Raw genomic sequence first — 22640 nt, forward strand, 5'->3', positions numbered from 1 at the left:
TTTTGAGGATGGGAGGGGGTTAGTGACCACTGGGGGAGTAACAGGAGGTCATCCTCGATTCCATCTGGTGGTCATCTGGTCACTTCGGGTACCATTTTGTGCCGTATTCGTAAAAAATTACATCTGAGTGAAAACGTCCAAGTTTTACTTTAGGACGTCCTTGTTTTTTTCGATTATGGCTGAAAGACATCCATGTGTTAGGCACGCCCAAGTCCCACTTTCACCATGCCTCCGACATGCCCCCTTGAAATTTGGACATCCTTGCGACAGACTTCAGTTGGAGACGTCCAAAATCGGGTTTCAAATATACCGATTTGGACGTCCCTGGGAGATGGACGTCCATGTTCCGATTTATGTCAGAAGATGGACGTCCATCGCTTTCGAAAAAGAGCCTGATAGTCATCTAATTAAAAAAATTGATAGAAGAACAGCTCAATTTGAGTGCCCATACCAGCTTAAGCAGAACTGCCAAGTTAAACATTTCAAAAAAGGAGATTTTAGACCAGCCCTATTTTTCTGACAACCCTTTCATAATACATTATGGGACATGCAGCATGGATTTCAAAGGGTGGAATCATGGACTATAAATCCCTGTGGTAGCGTGGGTATAGCAGCAGGCACAGGCCCCTCATAAAATATAGGCAGCAGACAGTTTAAACCAAAAGAAAAGTCTTTATTATACTTTTTCATGCAGTTGGGTTCACTATATAACATAAGTCTGTCTTCTCTCTCAGATAGGCAAGTCAGGTCAACATAAGTAATCCTTTAATATTACCACCACACCACAAAGGCCTGACAGTCAGACACACAAATGAGTTTTAGCAGTCTCTTCCCCATGTGTGAAAACACCTATTCTCTCTAGTTCAAACTTTTTCTCAGCAATCCCCCAGCTATGGCTGGCCAGGCTTGGAGGTTTGCCTCTGCTATCATTGGCAGAGAACGGAGGCTACCCTCAGCCACCATTGGCAGGCATGAGAGTCTTCCCTCAATTGGGCATGAGAGTCTTCCCTCAATTCTTCAGCCTGGGGATTTCAACTCTGTCTCAGTCTGGACTCTGCCCTCCTGCTAGCTGTGCCTGATTGAACCTTACATTCTCTACCCCTGTGATCCTGTGAGGGAGTGTTATTAAGGGAGACTGGAAACTTTCTATACACTCCCTCACATACTCTCCCCCTCAGGAAACCATGCACGGTTGAGTACCTGCCACTATAAGGACCACTGTGAGCAAGGGAAAAGGATAACCACCAGCTAGGGAACCAAGAGTTTCCCCTTGTCACCAGAGGCCCATGGGACTACCCTCTGACTAAGGTCAACAGCTTCTCTGGCAACAAATTCCAGAGTTTTAATTACACGTTGAGTAAAGAAATATTTTCTTCAGTTTGTTTTAAATTTACTACTTAGTAGTTTTATTTCGTGCCCCCTAGTCTTTGTATTTTTGGAAAGAGTAAACAAGTGATTCACGTCTAACCATTCCAGTTCACTAGTTTTATAGAACTCTGTCATATCTCCCCTCAGCCATCTCTTCTCCAAGCTGAAGAGCCCTAGCCACTTTAGCCTTTCCTCATAGGAGTTATCCCATCCCCTTTATCAATTTTGTCACCCTTCTCTGTACCTTTTCTAATTATGCTATATCTTTTCTTGACATACGGTGACAAGAATTACACACAGTATTTGAGGTATGGTCGCACCATGGAGTAATACAAAGGCATATTCTATTTGCTTTCTTAGATGCTACTGCACACTGAGCAGAGGGTTTCAACCAGGTCTGACGAGAGATATGGCTGGGCCTGGGGCAGAGCAGGACTGCTGCAAGCTGCCCCCTCATTCGTGCTGCCCCCCCAATTGGACAAGCTGCCCCCTATTTGCGCCGCCCCTCCCACTCATGCTGCCACTCCCACACCTTTTTGACTTTGCCTCCAAGGGGGGTCATCCCAGGCAAGCCACTTGCACCACCACCCCTACTTACACTGCAGGTCCCGGACCTTTTTGTCTTTGCCTCCAAGGGAGGGCCCACGCCAGCAATCCACTTCCTGCATGCCTGCTCCCACAGTCTGACCTCTTCTGCTTCTGTTTGTGCTGGGAGTCAGGATGCAGATGATTGTATTAATGTGATATTGCTCTAATACAATCATCCTGGTCCTGGGCGGCATGCAGGAGCAGAGGAAGACAGACCAGGAAGCAGGCAGCAAGAAGAAGCTTGCTGTCACCTGGCACGGGCCCCCCCCCCCCCCTTGGAGGTCTGGCCTGGAGAATTCCAGCCCCCCCGGTGGTCCTGGTTTCAATATATCATCAACGATGACACCTAGATCCTTTTGCTGGGTGGTGACGCCTAATGTGGAACCTTGCATCTCGTTCCTATAGTTTGGGTTCCTCTTTCCCACATGCAGTACTTTGCACTTGCTCACATTAAGGGCCCTGTTTACTGAGGTGCGCTAGCAATTATAGCCCATGCTAGCCATGTAGACGCTCAAAGGAATATTATGTGCATCTACACGGTTAGTGCATCCTAATGCTTAGCGCACTCTAAAAATGCTAATGCTCCTCTAGCGCGGCCTAGTAAACAGGGCCCTTGATGTCATCTGTCATTTGGATACCCAATCTCCCAATCTTGTAAGGTCCTCTTGCAATTTTCACAATCCTCTTGTGATTTAACAGCTTTGAATAACTTTGTGTCATCAGCAAATTTAGGTGCCCTTTTACTAAAGGGCATTAATGCTACTGCCAGCTTGGTGTGCAGCGAATCGTCCCTACCTCTGGGCTCACCCAGGAGCCCAGAGGTAGTTCTAGGTCTCCCACATGCCATTTCCTTTTTTATTTTCTAGCGCTGGGGGCGTACCTAGCGGGTAATTGGGCAGTGCCGTGTGCTGCCCAATTGCCATTGTGTTGCCCCTGGAGCCCTCACCTCCTCCTAAATAGGAGTTGGTAAGGGCTCCAGCAGTAAATGACCATGCGGCAATTTTTTAATTACTGCACAGCCATATACTGGTCCTTTAAAAGACAGCCTTTATACCAGTGGCTGTAACAGGTGGCCTCGGCGCATTGCAATCCCACATGCCAAAGCCACCGTGGGCTAACTTCTATGGCTGTTTGATAAAAGGGCCCCTTAATTATCTCACTAGTTATTCTCATCTCTAGATCATTTATAAATATGATAAAAAGCAAAGGTCCAAGCACAGACCACTGGGGAACCCCACTATCTACCCTTCTCCATTGAGAATATTGACTATTTAACCCTACTTTCTGTTTTCTATCTTTTAACCAGTTTTTAATCCACAGTAAGACATTACCTCCTATCACATGACTTTCTAATTTCCTCTGGAGTCTTTCATGAGGTACTTTTTCAAATGCTTTTTGAAAATTCAGATACACAGTATCAACTGACTCACCTTTATCCACATGTTTATTTACCCCTTCAAAGAAATGTAGTAGATTAGACAGGCAAAGATTTCCCTTCAGTAAATCCTTGTTCTTTGTCTCATTAATCCCTAAATAAATGCCAGGGAGTATAGACTGCCTCTTTGGTGTGGTATGTGATACTTTGCTTAACACTGGTCCCAAGGGAGATTTTAGGGGTCTGGGTTTTTTCATGTGATTTTCTTTGGGCATGCAGTTTGTTATTGGGACTTCTGTTTATGATCCGGAGGGGAGGGGGCATGGGGTGATGTGCCATGGATGGGGTTTTCTTTTTCTTTTTCTTTTTTTTTTTAGGCAGAAGCCACCTCTTAATTTATCTTATCTTATTATCCTGCAACTACCTTTTCCAGATTCTTTGCGGGTAACACTTAAGGTAACTTGAACATTCCAAGAAAATACAGCAAAACATATATAAATCATATAATAAGATATGGCAATCACAAAATATATGAAAAAGAAAACAGGCTTAATACTTATATAGTAGATAAAAGAAACTTCCAAAATAAAAATGTTTTTTAAAGCTTTTCTAAAAAAAAAAAAACATAATGACGCATTCTGTTTATCTAAAATGGCAGTGAATTCTATACTATAGCTACCTAATACGCAAAAGAGGATAAAAGGAACCTCTTAACTTTAACCTTGGATGATGATGGAAAACTTAGCAACATCTGGTTTCTGAGACAGTGGGACTCATTTTCAAAGCACTTAGACTTACAAAGTTCATGTAGCTTTGTGTAAATCTAAGTGCTTTGAAAATACATCTCTCATCTCCTGATAATAACTGAACTGACAAAATTAAATAAGGAAGGGCATAGCTATATAAAACCTTACATATAAACATGCAAGCTTTAAATTGCACCCTTGCTTCTACTGGCAACAAAGAAAATTGCTTTGAATCAAAAATATATAACAACAACATTAAAAAACCTGCAACAATACAAGAAACTAAACAAAACAATTTTTTTTGGCTACACATTCCTAGAGGGCATTGCTTGACTTTTTACAGATAGTTTTTAAGTGGTCATAAATAATAATTTTAATGCTGTTTTGGTGATTTTAAGAAATTATATTTGACCTTAATTTTTGGTGTTATGATGAGCCCTATTTCTGGTGGGTATTTTAGAAAAGGGTCTGTCAGTATAGGGCCTTTTGTAAAATACCTGTGGGAGTGCACATTATGGGGAAACTTCTATAAATAGCACTCAAATATTTTGATGCTGAAAACCTTGGTGTTGAATGGTATTCTATAACGGGCATTCCAGGATTGGCGCCTTTTATAGAATAGTGTGTAAAGCTGGGATCAATGCTCAACTTTGGGTGTGAGGAATTACACCAATTGAAACCAGGTGTAAATCCAAGCACAAAAGTTGGACGTGGATCTCCCAAATTTGATGACATTCAGGGGCATAATCAAACGCCGCCGGCCAAATAGATCACCGGCTATCTATGTTGGTGGCGGCGCTACAGCTGGCCGGAACCATATTATCGAAAAAGATGGCCGGCCATCTTTTTTTTCGATAATACAGTTTAGCCCGGCCAAATGCCGTGGAGTTCGCCGGGTTTGAGATGGCTGGGTTATGTCTGCCATCTCAAACCCCGGCCAAATTCAAGGCATTTGGCCATGGGAGGAGCCAGCAATTTTAGTGCACTGGCCCCCCTGACATGCCAGGACACCAACCAGCCACCCTAGGGGTCACTGCGGTGGACTTCAGAAAAGCTCCCACATGCATAGCTCCCTTACTTTGGGAGCTGAGCCCCCCAACCCCCCCCCCAAACCCACTACCCACAAATGTACTGCACCCACTAAAATTGCTCCAGGGACCTGCATACAGCCTCTAGGACTTATTGCTGCTTTATAACTTTGGCACACCAGTTCACACCTGAAGACTAATCTCTCTGAAAAAGTCATTTCTTGAAATAAGCACGTTTACTCACAGTTAACTGCAGATCAGAGGTTGTGCCCCACTGGCAAAGAGTCCCCTGGAACTAAGATTAGCAATAGGTCAGAGCTGGCACAATGGTGTACAATGCCCTCTTTCAGCACCATTCAAGGTAAGAACTACGTTCTCTAACGTGGGTAACACAGGAAAGGGAACTAAAACTGGCTTACAAAAATGGCCACTACCGCATGGACTACAACAAGAAACAAAACAGGGCACACTCTGACAGTGGCATAGCAAGGGGAGGGTGAGAGGGGCGGTCTGCCCCGGGTGTCAGCTCGGGGGGGGGGGGGGGTTGTGCTCCCTGCCAGCTCTCCCCCCCCCCCCCGACCAACTCCCACACCCTACCCTTAAAAAGAATATCGGAATCCCAGGCGAGGCGCAGCGCCTCGCGCCTGCCCTGCACATAAAAGAAATGTGGACCATCGGGCCTTCCCTCGCTCTATCTGTCCTGCCCTCCGCTGATGCAACTTCCTATTTCCGCAAGGGCGGGACAGACAGAGCGCGAGAAGGCCCAACGGTCCACATTTCTTTTACATGCAGGGCAGGTGCGAGGCGCTGCGCCTCACTTCGGATTCCAATATTCTTTTTAAAGGTAGGGTGTGGGAGCTGGTCGGGGGGGAGGGGGGTGTCGATGTGCCAAGGGGGGGGATGCTATCGCGCTGCACCCGGGGGGGGGGGGTGCAATGGCAAACCGCCCCGCCCCGGGTGGCAGCCCCCCTGCTACGCCACTGCACTGTGACCCAGTTAGCAGGGTGGAAAAGCACCATGGGAGTAGAGCCCAGTACCCTACACCCACCACAATGCATTGCTAATGTGACTCTGCAGGGCACCTAACAGAAAAGGTGTCACACTCACCCGAGAGCCACATCGCAACCAGGGAAAGGCTGTCGGAGGATACAACACATTCTCCTGTCATGGAGGTGGGTACGGCATTTGAGGCTGGCATACAGGCTGGCAAAAAAAGTTTTTAATTTTATTTTTTTAGTTTGGAAGGGGGTTGGTGACCACTGGGGGAGTATGGGGAGGTCATCCCCCATTCCCTCCATTGGTCATCTGGTCAGTTGGGGCACCTTTTTGAGACTTGGTCGTGAAAATAAAAGGACCAAGTAAAGCCGGCGAAATACTGCTTAACGCCGCTTTTTTTTCCCATTATCGGCAAAAGCCGGCCATGTGGTAGCCACGCCCATGCCCGCCCATGTCCCGTTTTCGCTAATCTACTGACACGCCCCCTTGAACTTTCGCCGGCGAAGCGACGGGAAAGCGGCAATGCTGTCAAAAATGCCGCTTTCGATTATACCGATTTCGCCACTTTTAAGAAATCGCCGGCCATCTCCCGATTTGTGTCGGAAGATGGCCGGCGATCACTTTCGATTATAAGCTAGATTGTGTGCATTTTAAGGGAATGCTCATCCCCACCCATGCCCCAACCCCTTTGCAGATCTACGGAGAAACACTTTGGTGCTATTCTATAAATGGGTGTGTTAAATGTGTTATTGCGTGGATCTGCTGTTTCTGGCCCGATTCAGCACCTTACATCCATTAGAATGCTTTTCTGTGCTAAAAATGTAGCATGGAAGTAGTGCCTAACTGTTCAGTGCCATATATAGAATTTCCATTTCCCAGTATGCACACTAGGACCAGCCATTGTACCAATCTATTGTTGACACTTGTAAATGTAAGTTGCCAAGTTTCCACTTGATTTTTCCTATGTATAATTTACATATATAAATTGATATTTTGCAACTTAAATGTGTACATTAGTCATTATGCAGATCTATATGTGTGACTGCTGCTCAGTAACCGCAGAGGTCACAATCTTTATTTTCAGTTTGGAAAGGAAAAAAAAAAACAGTGGGGGATTTGAGAAGGATACCTCACCTAATACTGCCCCTAAAAGGCTGGCCAAAACAAGCATGTTTTTAAAAAAAAAACTATGGGACCCTTTTACTAAGAGGCGGTAAGCCTAATCCAGCTTATTTTCGAAAGGAGAAGATGGGCGCCCATCTCCCGAGGGCGCCCAAATTGGTATAATCGAAAGCTGATTTTGGGTGCTTTCAACTGCACTCCGTCGCGGAGACAATCAAAGTTCACGGGGGCGTGTTGGCACAGTAGCGAACACGGGACAGGGGCGGGCATGGGAGTGGTTAACAGATGGCCGGCTTCAGGCCATAATGGAAAAAAGAAGGGCGGGCCGTAGCCTAGAATTTAGGTCGCTTTTTTTGGACCCTTTTTTTTTTAGGTCCAAATCCCAAAAAGGTGCCCGAACTGCTCAGATGGCCACTGGAGGGAATCAGGGATGACCTCCCCTGACTCCCCCAGTGGTCACTAACCCCCTCCCACCAAAAAAAGAGTACTTTAAAAACTTTTTTTTCCAGCCTTTAAGCCAGCCTCAAATGCAGTATGCAGGTCATGGAGCAGTTTTTAGTGGGTGCAGTGCACTTCAGGCAGGTGGACCCAGGCCCATCCCCCCTACCTTTTACACTTGTGGTGGTAAATGTGAGCCCTCCAACCCCCCCCAAAACCCACTGTACCCATATGTAGGTGCCCCCCTTCACCCATAAGAGCTATGGTAATGGTGTAGTGTTGTGGGGAGTGGGTTTGGGGGGGGGGGATTTGGGGCGCTCAGCACCCAAGCTAAGGGAGCTATGCACCTGGGAGGTATTTTAATGTTTTTTTTAATTTTAAAAGTGCCCCCTAGGGTGCCTGGTTGGTGTCCTGGCATGTGAGAGGGACCAGTGCACTATGAATCCTGGCCCCTCCCATGACCAAATGCCTTGGAGTTGTTCGTTTTTGAGATGGCTGCCTTCCGTTTCCATTATCACTGAAAACTGATGCCGATCATCTCAAACCTGCCCATCTCTGACATTTGGCTGGGCCCAACCGTATTATCGAAACAAAAGTTGGCCGCCCATCTTTTTCGATAATATGGTTGGGACCGCCCCTTCTCGGATCCATCCACGGAGATGGCTGCCCTTAGAGATGGGTGGCCCCTTTCGATTATGCCCCTCAATGTGTGCTTAACACTTGCTAAACAGGAAGTATCGCTGGGCTACCGCAGCAGCCCAGCGGTACTTCCCACCCCTAGCGTGCTGTCATATCCAGCGCTACAAAAATATATTTATTTTTGTAGCGCCAGAGTGTACCTGGTGGTCATCGGGCAGTGCTGCCTGCTGCCCGGTTACCGCTGAGTTAGCGCAGGAGCCCTTACTGTCACCTTAGTGGGTGTCAATAAGGGCTCCCTTCCGAAATGGCTGTGCGGCAAGTGTTTTTACTTGCTGCACGGCCATTTCTTGTAGAAAAGAGAGACTTCCTTTTACCCACTGTGGTAAAATGGGGCCTCGGCATGCGTGAAAAACACGCACCAATGCCAGCGCAGGCCTCCTTTTGCCGCAGCTTGGTAAAGGGGCCCTCTATGTGCCAAGGAGCAGTTGTAAATACTGATGTAGAAATACTAGGTCACACACGCATTTCCTTGATGAAATGGGGAATACACGTACTGACTTTTGACTTACTAAGGTCATGCCCAAACCATATCCCAACATGCTCCCTTGCAATTTCTAGATATTGTTTTTATTGACCCTCTGTAGACCCGCGTCTGATCTTTCCACACGGAGGTGTACAGAGAGTCTGTTCTTCTATGATCTTGTAGACCGCCTCCCTGAATTCCCGAGATACCCCTTCCCATGGGTATCGCTCCTGGGGAGGCATCAGAAGGCTCAGTTCAAATCTAATTCCCGTGACCACAGCTTTCTGTCTATTAGGATGTAGGTGAATCTTTGGCCATTTATGTTCCCACATATATTCTATTAAAAGCCAACCCAAATTAGTGCAGAGACTGAGTGTTACTTATGTGTGGATTACCTTGCAGAACAAATGACAGGTAAAGAATGAATTAGAAATAAAGACAGAGATAGTTCCCAGAAATAAAGTGTTTATTCTTACCAAAATCAAATCTTCAATTTGGTACATTCATCAGACAGATTCTAGGTTCAACTGCACAGAGTTCTGGCTCTGAGGATGTGTTGGGGAAAGTTCCAACGATCTGCCAAAATCTCTTCTCTTTTATAGGCGCAGGTCTGCATGCAAGTCAATGGCAAGACCCCTGGTTTTTTTTTCCTTAATATTGCCCAACCTCTGATTCATACTTTCCTTTCCGGCAGATGTCCATCTGTACCCTCTTCTTTCCGTTTTAGCTATTGCAAGATTTCCGTTATTGTCAACAACATGTTTTTTCTTATTACAAAAATATCTGCACCTGATTATGACATTTCCGCTTTTGTCAACACTTGTTTTTCTCCCTCTTGATACAAAAATATCTCAATACTAGCATTTCAGTTTCATATCATCTTTCATATCATCTTATGATCTGAGTGCCAATCTTATAGAAACACAGACTTCATTTTAAAAACCAAACTTCATCCATTTTTGTCCATTATTTCGACATCTTAGGTGTTATGTTCAATTTAACAGTTCTACCAGATTTTGTTAAGACCCATCATGCAGGCCTGCTTTTGCAGGTTCCCATCTATAAGGCCATTGGTGGGCTTTCAGGCCTAGTCAGGGCTGCTCAGCTGGCCAAAGCCCAGTAACTTGGCCCGCCACCATTCCAGTGGATAGGCCTCAAGCTACAACACATATTAACAATATTATCAACATCCATGTGTAAATTGAGCATTTTCTGAAATAACCACTGACACATGGATGTTGTTACCATGTGTAAATACCAAAATCTCTCTGTGCAAATTATGGATTTGACTTGTAAAATAACTCCATTTATGTTGCATTAGCATTTTTATTCTGAGACTTTTTTAAAACTTTTGCTTTACAGATGGAAGATATTATAGCCCGCATGCAAGATGAGAAAAATGGAATTCCAATTCGTACTGTGAAAAGCTTTCTCTCAAAGATACCCAGTGTGTTTTCAGGTAAGATGCAAAATTCTTTATGTCAACCTTGAAACACCAGCTTAAAGACCATACTTATAAATGACACTACTGCTGAACAGGCAGTCAATCATTTGCTGCTCAAAGTTCCATTATAGGTTCCTCTAGAGTGCAGTCATGCAAACTAAATTGTACGCTGTGCAATAACAGCTAGTCTTGTCTCTTCAAGCTAAACAGCATTAAGGGCTAATGTGCGCTTAGGGCCTGATTCTATATAAGACGCCAAAAAAATCTGCACGGAAAACATTTCTACCTAAGTGTATTCTATAAGCGGTACCAAGATTGAGGTGCGATATATAGAATACAAATAGTTGATATCCCAGTGACTAAAACTACATGCCTCCAATTACACCAATGAAAATGTGGACTAAATCCCTGCAAGTAGATGTACGCGCACTGGGCCATATTCTAGAACTATGAGTGTAAATTTTGGAATGTCCATGAAATGCCCATTTCCACACCCCCTTTGAACTGTGCACATTAGAATTTAGGCGCAGTTCGTTCCAGAATACGGTTAGCAAGTTGTGTGCATAAATTTTAATTATTACCAATTAGTGTTCATTATTGCTTGTTAAGTGCTGTTATCAATGGTGATTATCTTGTTAAGCCAATTAAGTTATGCTTGTCGTTATGGAATATACTTAGAGTTCAGCACGAAACACCAGGCGCAATATGTAGAATCCAGGGGTTAATGTGGGAAAAAAGGCTTAACCACAAAATGAACTATAGCATTATGAGGCAATTTGCCTGTCAGTGTGCACTAATCACACACTATTTATTTTTAAAATGTTCTCAGAAGGGGGAGTGTAACAGGCAGGGAATAGGTGTGAAACCATTAATGTGTGTTAACTGGATAGGTGCTCCCGCATTACTATTTTTGCAGGTCTCATGTGCTAAAGACAAAATTAGCATGAGACCTGTAAAAAAAAAAAAAAAATTTAAAGCCCTATCTTTGGGCTATGTTAAAATAGTTTCTAGTTTATTGAGATTTGATAAACTGCTCTAGCTGCCAGGGCAGAGCAGAGGACTGCACAGACTACAAAACTTAAGAAAAGAAAGGAACTGCATTTAAAATAGTGAAGATATACATTCACACGGGAGAGAACGAAACCATAGGAAGGCAGAGACAGGAGAAATTAGATGGTCTCAATGTGAGGTGTCGCGAGAAGTCATGGCAGCCATTTTGAAATGGAGCCATGGGGGGCAGGGGTGAGGAGACTGCACTCCTGGCCCCACTGGATCATTAGGAAAGTAGGTAGGCCTGGGGGTGGCCTACCTAGATATTGGGAGGTGGGGAGTTCTTTTGACTGGGGAGGGGAGATACTTAGAACATCACGGCCGAGGGTAGGAGGGAGGGGGGCTCTAAAAAAGGCCAGGGAGCATCAGGAGGGTTTTAGCAATTAAAAATAGTTATATGGATGCCAGCCCAATATTCAGCCAGGGCCCACAGAACTCTCATATGTGGCCCCAGCTGAATATCGTCCAGGCCCATATAAACTCTGGCATCTTGCCCATTCATATTTAGCCCCCCAATATTCAGTGCCAGTTCCCCATCATGGCCCAGCACTGAATGTTGGGGCAAATTTAGCTGGCGACGGTCAGTGTTGGAAATGCTGAATGTCGCCGGCTGAATATAGAGGGGTGTCATTCCTTAAGCATTCCAGAATAGAGGCTAACTGAAATTGCTTTTTTCAGTTTCGGCTTTTAGCCAAAACCGAAACTGCAGCAGAAATTCATCGTCTCATTTTGGCTAAAGCCAAAACCAAAACTGAAAACTCAAGTTTGGTTTTGCGAATGTGAACTAGCGAGGGCTGTAGGGCATTGTCAGAGATTGCAGTCTGCATCTCTCTGCTAAACCCACAGTGTCCAAGCCAGCATATCTCTACTATAATAAAAGGCACCTTCAACGTTCTGAAGCTGACTCCGTGGCTTCACTGAAGTGAAGGGTTCGTAAGGATTGTTAGGTTCGTCACTCTGTAACCATCTCTCTTTGCCCCGCCCTTGTGCCTCTGATAGGTCCGCCGCCCTCAACGTCATCACGTTTTGATGTCCTCGATGTCATCACATTTTGACGTCAAGGGCGGAGGACCTATCAGAGGCATGAAGGCGGGGCCAAGAGATGGTGACAGACTGACGAATCTGACAAACCTTATGAACCCTTCACTTCAATAAAGCCACAGAGTGTAGCTTCACAACGTTGCAGGTGGGTGGCTGGAGGGGAAGGGGGAGAAGAGAGGGGGCAACTACCCTGGAACTGGGAGGGAGGGAGAGAGGGGGGGCAACAACCTTGGAACTGGGTGGGTGGGTGGGAGGGAGGGCGGACCCTGAAACTTGGAGGGGGGCTAGGCAGACCCAGAAACTGGGAGGGAGGGAGGGAGGGGGGGTGAACCTGAAACTGGGAGGGAGGGGGAGAGGGGGGGAATGATCCTGGAACTTGGAGGGGGGGCGGGCGGACCCTGAAACTGGGAGGGAGGGGGCCCCTGGCACACACTCTCATTCTCTCTCACACACACACACTCTCGCACACAGTCTCACTCTCTCTGTCACACACACTCACACACTCACTCTCTGTCACACACTCACTCTCACACACACTCTGTAGAACACACACACTCCGAGGAAAACCTTGCTAGCGCCCATTTCATTTGTGTCAGAAACGGGCCTTTTTTCCTAGTAATTTAAATAATGAAAGTACTGTATTTTACCTTCAAACAAAAGAGCCTCCCACACACGTGAACTGCAGCTAATGGAAACTGAAATTTAAAGCAATGTGCTTTTACAGGGGTTGACTCTGCCACACTCAGAGTGATAGGTGATGTTGTAACTCCACAGAGAGGCTAATTCCTAAGGAGCGTGTCATTTCAAATTTACAGACTTTAATTGCTACTAAAATTCTATAGGAAAAGCATTTATTTGGAGTACTCTATTTACTATATAAACTATTGTGGAGATCATAACTGCAGTACTTGCAATCACAGTACAAAAAAAGAATACAAAGAAGATAGGATATGACCCAAGCAAGTATTACATAAGAACATAAGAATAGCCATACTGGTTCAGACCAATGGTCCATCTAGCCCAGTATCCTACTTCTAATAGTGGCCAATCCAGATCACAAGTACCTGGCAGAAACCCAAATAGTGGCAACATTCTATGCTACCAACCCCAGGGCAAGCAGTGGCTTCCCCATGTCGGTCTCAATAGCAGACTATGGACTTTCCCTCCAGGAACTTTTCCAAATCTATTTTAAACCCAGATATGCTAACCGTTGTTACTATATCCTACTACTACTACTTATCATTTCTAAAGCGCTCCTAGACGTATGCAGCGCTGTACACTTGAACCTGAAGAGACAGTCCCTACTCGACAGAGCTTACAATCTAATTAGGACAGACAAACAGGACAAACAAGAGATAAGGGAATATTAAAGTGAGGATGATAAAATACAGGTTTTGAAAAAGTGAATAAGGATTAGGAGTTAAAAGCTGCTTCAAAAAGGTTGGCTTTTAGCTTAGATTTGAAGATGGCCAGAGATGGAGCTTGATGTATTGGTTCAGGAAGTCTATTCCAGGCATATGGTGCAGGAAGATAAAAGGAATGGAGTCTGGAGTTAGCAGTGGAGGAGAAGGGTGTAGATAATAGAGATTTACCCAGTGACTAGAGTTCCCGGGGAGAAATGTAGGGAGAGATGAGAATGGAGAGGTACTGAGGAGCTGCAATGCAGAGTGAATGCACTTATCGGTCAATAAGAGGAGTTTGAACTGTATGCAGAAACAGATAGGAAGCCAGTGAAGTGACTTGAGAGGGCTAATATGAGCATAACGAGAGAGATGGCTACGTGGGAGACCTGTGAGAAGCAAGTTGCAATAGTCTAAGCGAGAGGTGATAAGAGTGTGGATGAGGGTTCTGGTAGTGTGCTCAGAAAGGAAAGGGCAAATTTTGGTGATATTATAGAGAAAGAAACGACAGGTTTTATCAGTCTGCTGAATATGTGCAGAGAAGGAGAGGGAGGAGTTGAAGGTGACCCCAAGGTTATGAGCTGATGAGACAGGAAGGATGAGAGTGTTATCTACAGAAATAGAGAATGGGGGAACAGGAGAGGTTGGTTTAGGGAGAAAGATAAGAAGCTCAGTCTTGGTCATGTTTAGATTCAGATGGCGCTGAGACATCCAGGCAGCAATGTCAGACATGCAGGCTGATACTTTGGCCTGGATTTCGGCTGAGATTTCTGGTGTGGAGAGGTGGATCTGGGAGTCATCAGCATAAAGATGATACTGAAAAACCCTTTTGGACCTCTAGAGTAACTTGTGGGTCAATACTCAAATGGACTTATATGTTATCTAGAAGCTATTTGCATGGGATTTTCAATGCCGCTATCTGAACAGTGCTAACAAAAAACTCTAACTATATCAGCACTGTCAGGATAGCCCTAGAGTACAGTTGAGTCACAAAAAGGAGGATAGTGCCTAATTATATGTCAAGCAGCAATATTTAGCCACTATCCCTCGGATTCTATATAGTATGCCTACAAAATTGGTGCCAAAATTGGCACGGATTCTATAACAATGCGCATAATTTAACAAGCTAGTGAACACTGATAACAGCACTTAACAAGTAATAATGAGGAGCCTATATTCAGACCACGTGACGTAGCTGGGCTGCCTTCCACGGTTGGTGGTCAGTCCAGATATTCAATGCTGGGCCATTTTAAGTGTCCGGCTTTGAATATCTAGGTGTTTTTTGGCCTGTTTAAATTTAGCCATACAAGCCGATATTCAGCACTGCCCGGTTAAGTTTAAACTGACCAAAGATATCTCATCTATTTCGATGGCCTAATTTGGCTGCCAAACTTAGCCAGCAATGTGCTGAATATCGGTGGAGAGCCAGTTATATCACACAATATAACTGGTTATCCGCTAAGCGTTAACCAGCAATATTTGGCAGGAGATAACCGGCTATCTCCCACTAAGTATTACCAGATAGCCAGTTAAGTGCCATTTAGCTGGCCAGGAGCCTACAGTGGTCAGTGATGTTTTTAAAATGTTGGGCCATCGCAAGTTGATTTATACCTGGATATTCAGTAGTACTATCCAGGTAAATGCCACTGAAAATCCATGCTCAACCCAGTGAACAAGGGTTCTGAGCATCTCTAATGACCCTTGTAAATTTAGGTATTTTCAAGCTAGTCAGCAGGTTTGGAGGGTACCAAAAATTGGTGCTTATTGATGATTTTGCAACACAGATAGTATTGTTAGGTAACTTGTCTGGAGGAATTAAACATCTACATCTGTATTACTTATGAGTCATTAGCACAGAAGAAACACAAAATCTGAGAGTAGAATATAAGACAAGCTGGGGGGGGGGGGGGGGAGGAGTAAGGGTGTGAGAGAATACTGGGAGCTAGTGTTTTCTGGGGTTTTTTTTTTGTTACATTTGTACCCTGCACTTTTTCCCACTCATGGCAGGCTCAATGCGGCAGGCAATGGAGGGTTAAGTGACTTGCCCAGAGTCACAAGGAGCTGCCTGTGCCGGGAATCGAACTCAGTTCCTCAGTTCCCCAGGACCAAAGTCCACCACCCTAACCACTGGTATTTATCAAATAAACAGACATACAAAGTTTTAAAGATGTGTATCGGTTAAAACCTTAAATCAGAAGCCCTTAGATGTACCCTTGACTTTGATTTGTTATACAGACAAAACTTTGTCTACCATTTTGTTACATTGTATTATGAGAAAAAGTGGAGGGAGTAGTTTGTCTCCAAGCACTCTTGCTATTTTAAATCTTCAATGATTGTTCAAAGTGAATTGAAATGAAGTCATCCAGTTACTTCAGTTTTATTTCCTACTAACAAACACACAAAGAAAGAGAATATAGTAACATCATAAATGACAGCAGATAAAGACCAGTATGTTCCATCTAGTCTGCCCAGTAAGGTGGCTACAGTTGTAGGGTTGATCTTTGTACCTACTGCTCTGTGCTCTTCACGCCTTGTTAAAAAATATAGAGGGTCTTTTACTACAGATTAGCTCAAGTTATCTGCAGTAGAGTCCATAGGAATAAAATGGGACCTGCTGCAGATACTTGAGCTAAACTTTAGTAAAAGACCCCCCCATAGTAAGTGATGGCAGATAAAGAATTGAACAGTACATCCAGTCTGCCCAACAATTCATGATTAAATCAACAATGAATCTGATATTATATACTTTATCACGGTCTTTCTTTGGCGTTTCTGGAACATAGACCATAGAAGTCCGCCCAGCTCTATCCTTATGTTCTACCTACTGGAGTTGCTATCAAAGCCCACTTCAGCCTACCCAAATGTCTTGTCATTTGCAGGACCCAGACTATAAACGTCTGCCCAGCACTATCCTTCGTTCCAGCTGCTGAATTTGCCATTGAAGCCCTTTCCAGCTTATCCTAAACCGGATTGCCATATACAGACACAGACCTACAAAATCTGCTTGGTACCGGCCTTAGTTCTTTACAGCCGGAGTAGTCGACAAAGCATTACTCACACATTCACCCCCTGCAGCCATTTAAGGTTTTTTTTTACATTTATTTTTGCTCTCTACCATCTGTTTTCTAAATAGAGTTCCTCTATGTTCATCCCACGCCTTTTTGAATTCCGTCACTGTTTCTGTCTTTACCACTTCCCTCGGGAGGGCATTCCAGGCATTAGCCACCCTCTTCATGAAAAAGCTTTCCACCCCGCATCCTCAGCTCATATCCTCTAGTTTTATCACGATGATCACTCTTAGAATGGATTGAGGAGGTTTTGTTCTGAGGAAGCTAGAGATGAAAGAGTGGCACCTAGATTTGAATTAGGACCTCTTGATTTGCAAATGCTCTAAATTATGAATATAACAGAGGAAGCCTTTACTATTATGCGTGAATGAAATCTAGTTTATGTGGAGGGGCATAATCGAACAGGGCGCCCAAGTTTTCCTGCGGGCGTCCTCGCAGGACGTCCCCGCGAAGGGGCGGGGAAACCCGTATTATTGAAACAAGATGGGCGTCTATCTTTCATTTCGATAATACGGTCGGGGATGCCCAAATCTCAACATTTAGGTCGACCTTAGAGATGGTCGTCTTTAGAGATGGTCGTCCCCGGTTTTTGGCAATAATGGAAACCGAGGACACCCATCTCAAAAATGACCAAATCCAACTCATTTGGTCATGGGAGGAGCCAGCATTCATAGTACACTGGTCCCCCTGACATGCCAGGACACCAACCGGGCACCCTAGGGGGCACTGCAGTGGACTAACTGATGCACTAACTGAACGGAAAAAGCCCTTCCCTTACCGATCCCTTAGTGATTCGGAAAGGAACGGGCATGCATGAAGGAAATCAGATGCAAATGAGCTGCTCACTGTTAGCTCATTTGTACATGATTTACTTCCTAAGGAGGGGAAGCCAGTGCAGAGCAGCCAAGCATTATGCGTAGCTGCTCTGCACATGCCAAAGACGGCTTCATACATGCAGGCAAGCTGCGTGTATAATAGCCATCTACAACCTTAGAAAAGTACAAGTCCAGGTGAAAATGTCCAAGTGCTCGTCAGGGACATCTTTTTTTTTTAGAGTATGGGTGAAGGACGTCCTTCGCTATGCCTCTGTCCCTGCAACGGCAGTTGAGGACGTCATTCGCTATGCCTCCATCCCTGCGATGGCAGTTGAAGATGTCCAAAATGTGGATGCTTCTGTGAGAAGGACGTCCATGCCTGGATGTTTCTGTGAAAAGGACATCTATGCCTGCTATACCTCTGACACTCCTTTTAGTTATTTGGATTTTGGATCACAAATAGCAGCAGTGGGATTTGAACCAGCATCCTCTGGATGGCAAGACCAGTGCTCTAACCACTAGGCCACTCCTCCTCTCCACTCCACGCCCTTGAAATTTGGCCGTCCCTGTGTGTGTGTATGGGGGGGGGGGGGCAGTTCAGGACGTCCAAAATGTTTGAAGGAAGGACATCCATGCCTTCGCTCTGCCTCCACTGACACACACATATCTCCCCTCCCATGGACCTGCATACTGCTGCGACGGACCTGAGTATGACATTTCAGGCTGGCAAAAAAAGTTTTTAAAGTTGTTTTTTTAGGGTGGTAGAGGGTTAGTCACCAGTGGGGGAGTAAGGGGAGGTCATCCCTGATTCCCTCTGGTGGTCATCTGGTCAGTTCACGCACCTTTTTGAGGCTTGGTCGTAAGAAAAAATGGACCAAGTAAAGTGAGCCAAGTGCTCGTCAGGGACGCTCTTCTTTTTTCCATTATCGCTCAAGGATGCCCATCTGTTAGCCATGCCCCAGTCCCACCTTCGCTACGCCTCCGACACACCCTGGGAACTTTGGTCATTCCCGCGATGGGAAGCAGTTGGGGACACCTAAAATCGGCTTTCGATTATGCCGATTTGGGCGACCCTGGGAGAAGGACGCCCATCTCCCGATTTATGTCGAAAGATGGGTGCCCTTCTCTTTAGAAAATAAGCCTGAATGTCTCATTTATATGACAGTAATACACAACCATTGTTAAGAGTTCTTCAACTAAAACTGATCCCTTGGCGAGCTTACCCCCTCACTTTGCTTGACAGGGTGCAATTATTTAATATGATATTAGTGCCTAAGTGATTGTATGTTTTTCAAATGCTTCCCCTGAATTAAAAGATGAAAAGATTTTGCATAGATCTTTACAGTTGTACTTATGGCAGGGGAAGTGTGGCTGTTTGCCTGTATCTGTTACCCAGACAATTGTAGAATAAAGAGGACTGGGAATATTGACTATGTGTTATCTAACAATGGCATGTTGTATGCACCACATTCATGACTGGTTAGGGGCATGCAGGACTTCTCTGTCACCTCAGCTGAAATCAGACCTTCTGAGAACAAACATTTTAGCTGCTTCCTACATATTACGGGGAGAGTGATTTTTTTTTTTAATATTGTGGATAGATGAAAACTTATAAAACAATATCACATTGGCTAAGTTGAAGACATCATTTTGCTGCAAATGTGACTCCATTTATATCTATTTGTCACAACCTGGCTTTTCTACTGGCAATGGATAACAAGTCATTTCGAGTCTGGGAGACTAAAGGAATATGATGTCTGCTTCATATGGTGACTGAGGAGGGAAAATGAAATCTTTCACAGATCTCAAACAAGAGTTTTCCCTGTTGGATACAAACTTATTTTCTCATGCACAACTTTGTTATTATGTGCATAGTTTGCCCTGGGAAGATCTCTGTAAGGATATTGAAGTGATCCTAAGGACTGGCATTTCTGTAGTTTGTCTTTATATATAGTGGTTCTCAAACCTGATTGAAATGATTTTGGTGGGAAATTGAGGCAGGAAAGTCCATTGGTCATAAATTTGAATTTTGGCAAGAAAATTTAGAAAATCTGTGACCAATGGACTTTCCCATCAAAATTCAAACTTGCGACCAACAGACTTTCCTGCCAAAATTCTAATTTGTGATCAGCAGAGTTTTCTGCCTCAATTTCCCACCAAAATCACCTCAAACTCCAGCCAATCAGGTTTGATAGCCAGCTATATGTAAAAACAAACTGCAGGATCCAAGATGGCCGACTGAATCGGTTGTGTGATTCCTCGCTCTGTCCGATTTCCGCAGTGCCGAAGCATCGAGGGAAAGCGGCAGCCATAGCTCCCCCAGACCGGCGTACCTCAACGATAAGTGGTCCTATTGATACCTTTTTGCTGGGACTCCACGTTCCAGAAGGGTCGGTGAGCAGCGGATTGGCGGCGCCTGAGATTGCTGGAGAGCCTGGGATGCTGCCCCTGCTGGATGTGACACTCAGCCCCGACTGGCGAACTCTGCCCCCGCAACCCCTGAGCGTTCCCCCTCCACTGATGGCGTCCTCCCCGCAGCTTCTGGAAAGTGCTATGAGGGAATTGACGGGAGCTGGAATTTCGATCCTGGAGAGTGGAAGAGTATAGGGTGGGAGCTCCCCTCTGTCAGCTCAGGAGTGTTCACCTCAGCTTGCAGGAGGAACAAAGGCAACTATGAACTCGGGAGCAGAAGGAATTCAAACCAACGGTACACGAGTTCAAGGTACTTTGAATTTTCTTGAAGTGAAACCTACTAACATTACCTTAGAAAGCCTTTGGGCTTTAATTGCAAACTTGGGGAAAGTGTTGTGTCCACAAATACAGCTCATTGAAACTCGGGTTAAACAATTAGAAGATACTGTTGTGGCTGCAGAGTCAGAAAGGAAGGATATGATTTCTAAGACTAAATCTTTATCTGAGAAATTCGAGAAAGCTCAAGACTTGCAAATAGTTACTATTAAAGATGTAACCAATATGAGAAGAAAAATTGAAAACTTGGAGAATGTTCAGAGATCTAACAACTTAAGATTCTTAAATTTTCCAAGAACTATAACAACCACTCCAAGAGAAATGTTAAATAGATATTTAAAAGAAACACTAGGATTCTCAGATAATACTCTTCCTCCTATAGTACAATCTTATTACTTACCGACTAAAATGTTGGATACTACTCCACAACAACCTGAGCAACTTCATAATGTCTCTGCACTATTAGAAACCCCAACAGAGGACTTAGTAACTGCTTCAACCCTGTTAGTTACTTTAGCTTTATCTTTGGATAAAGCTTTAATTATGAAAAAATTTTTTTAGAAGCAGAGACAATGATTTCCTGGGTTTCAAAGTACGAATATTCCCGGATGTGTCTAAAGATACCCAAAAAAGACGCAGACAATTTCTTCTGCTAAAACCAGAGGTTCTCCATATGGGAGCCACTTTTCTTCTACGATATCCTTGCAAGTGTATTGTATACTATCAGTCAGTTAAATATGTTTTTTTTGACTCCTTGCAGCTCTCCGAGTTTATAATAGCCAGAAGTTCTCAACGGTAAAGCTTTGAATGTATATAAGAACCATAGAAAACCGGTTTATAATTTCTTGTAAAATTTCTTAGTTAATTTCTTCTTAAATGTTAATCTTGGATCCCATTTGTGGACTGGAAGTACTAAGTCAATTAATATTAATATGTTCATATTTCTTCATTAGTAATTTCTGAGGAATGTACTTTTTCTTTTTCAAATATGGTGTTTGTGATATTTGAAATTAATAAATATATTATGATAAAAAACAAACTGCAGACCTCACAGTATACCCTAAAAAAAGTCACAGCATGTTGGTTCCACTTACTCATGTGCAACAAGTCCCAGACAACTGCAACAATCATGGACAGTGTAATCTGGGGGGTGGGGTATGATAGACACCATGGCCCCTTTAATCTCCAGCCCAGGAGCATTGGCCTGTGGCTTTGAGGCCCAGTGATCCCGGCATGGTAAAATAACCCCAGTTTTTGGCTAGGGTTATTATACCATCATTTTATGGTCATAACGTGACTTGCGGCATATACCCAGGGTTTATTTATTTGTAGCATTTGTATCCCACATTTTCCCACCTATTTGCAGGCTCAATGTGGCTTACATTATGCCGTGATGACGATCGCCACTTCCGGGTACAGGATTTCAAATGGTATTACATTTAGGTGCATACATACTTGGTAAAGAAGAGTACATTGTGGTATTGCATACAAATGGTTTTGCATTAAGGTGCATACATACATGGTACAGAGGAATGCATTATGGCATTGCATAGAGGTTTCTAAGTGATCAAGTGAATTTTAACATAAGTTAGGTCATCGACTATAGAGATGTCATTTTCAACTTAGGGAATAGATTGGTAGTGCATATTGTATAGCTTTCTTTAATAGCAATGAGGTTAAACAGTCAAGCGGCAAGAGTTCGGTTTTGTCTAGTTCGTATAAAGTCTAATTATTTTGTATATAGGATGGAACGTTGTGGTAAGCCTTCTTGAACAGGTCCATTTTCAGTAGTCTACGGAAGATTTTTAGGTCTTGTGTTGATTTTATGGCTTTTGGTAATGCGTTCCATAATTGCGTGCATACGTAGGAGAAGCTGGATGCGTATGTGGATTTATATTTTAGTCCTTTACAACTGGGGTAGTGGAGATTGAGGAATGTTCGTGATGATCTTTTTGCGTTCCTAGTAGGCAAGTCTATGAGGTCTGACATATAGGTCGGAGCTTCCCCGTGAAAGATTTTGTGGACCAGGGTGCAAACTTTGAACACAATCCGTTCTTTTAAAGGGAGCCAGTGTAGCTTTTCTCTTAGGGGTTTGGCGCTTTCGTATTTCGTTTTCCCAAATATGAGTCTGGCTGCTGTGTTTTGAGCTGCCTGAAGCTTTTTAATGACTTGTTCTTTGCATCCAGCATAGATGGCATTGCAATAATCTAGATGGCTTAGCACCATCAATTGTATCAGGCTACGGAATATT

General features: G+C 44.2%; 1 protein-coding gene across 1 annotated transcript in view; it reads left to right on the forward strand.

Annotated features, from left to right (window-relative positions):
- Positions 1-22640, forward strand: part of RGS7 (regulator of G protein signaling 7) — a 557085-nt gene that overhangs the window by 263264 nt on the left and 271181 nt on the right. Inside the window, exon 2 of the mRNA XM_030196383.1 lies at positions 10186-10282. Within this exon, the coding sequence (XP_030052243.1) occupies positions 10186-10282 (97 nt within the window). The remainder of the gene's footprint in view (positions 1-10185; positions 10283-22640) is intronic.

The sequence above is a fragment of the Microcaecilia unicolor genome, chromosome 3 (genome assembly GCF_901765095.1).
Source record: "Microcaecilia unicolor chromosome 3, aMicUni1.1, whole genome shotgun sequence".
Taxonomy (NCBI): domain Eukaryota; kingdom Metazoa; phylum Chordata; class Amphibia; order Gymnophiona; family Siphonopidae; genus Microcaecilia; species Microcaecilia unicolor.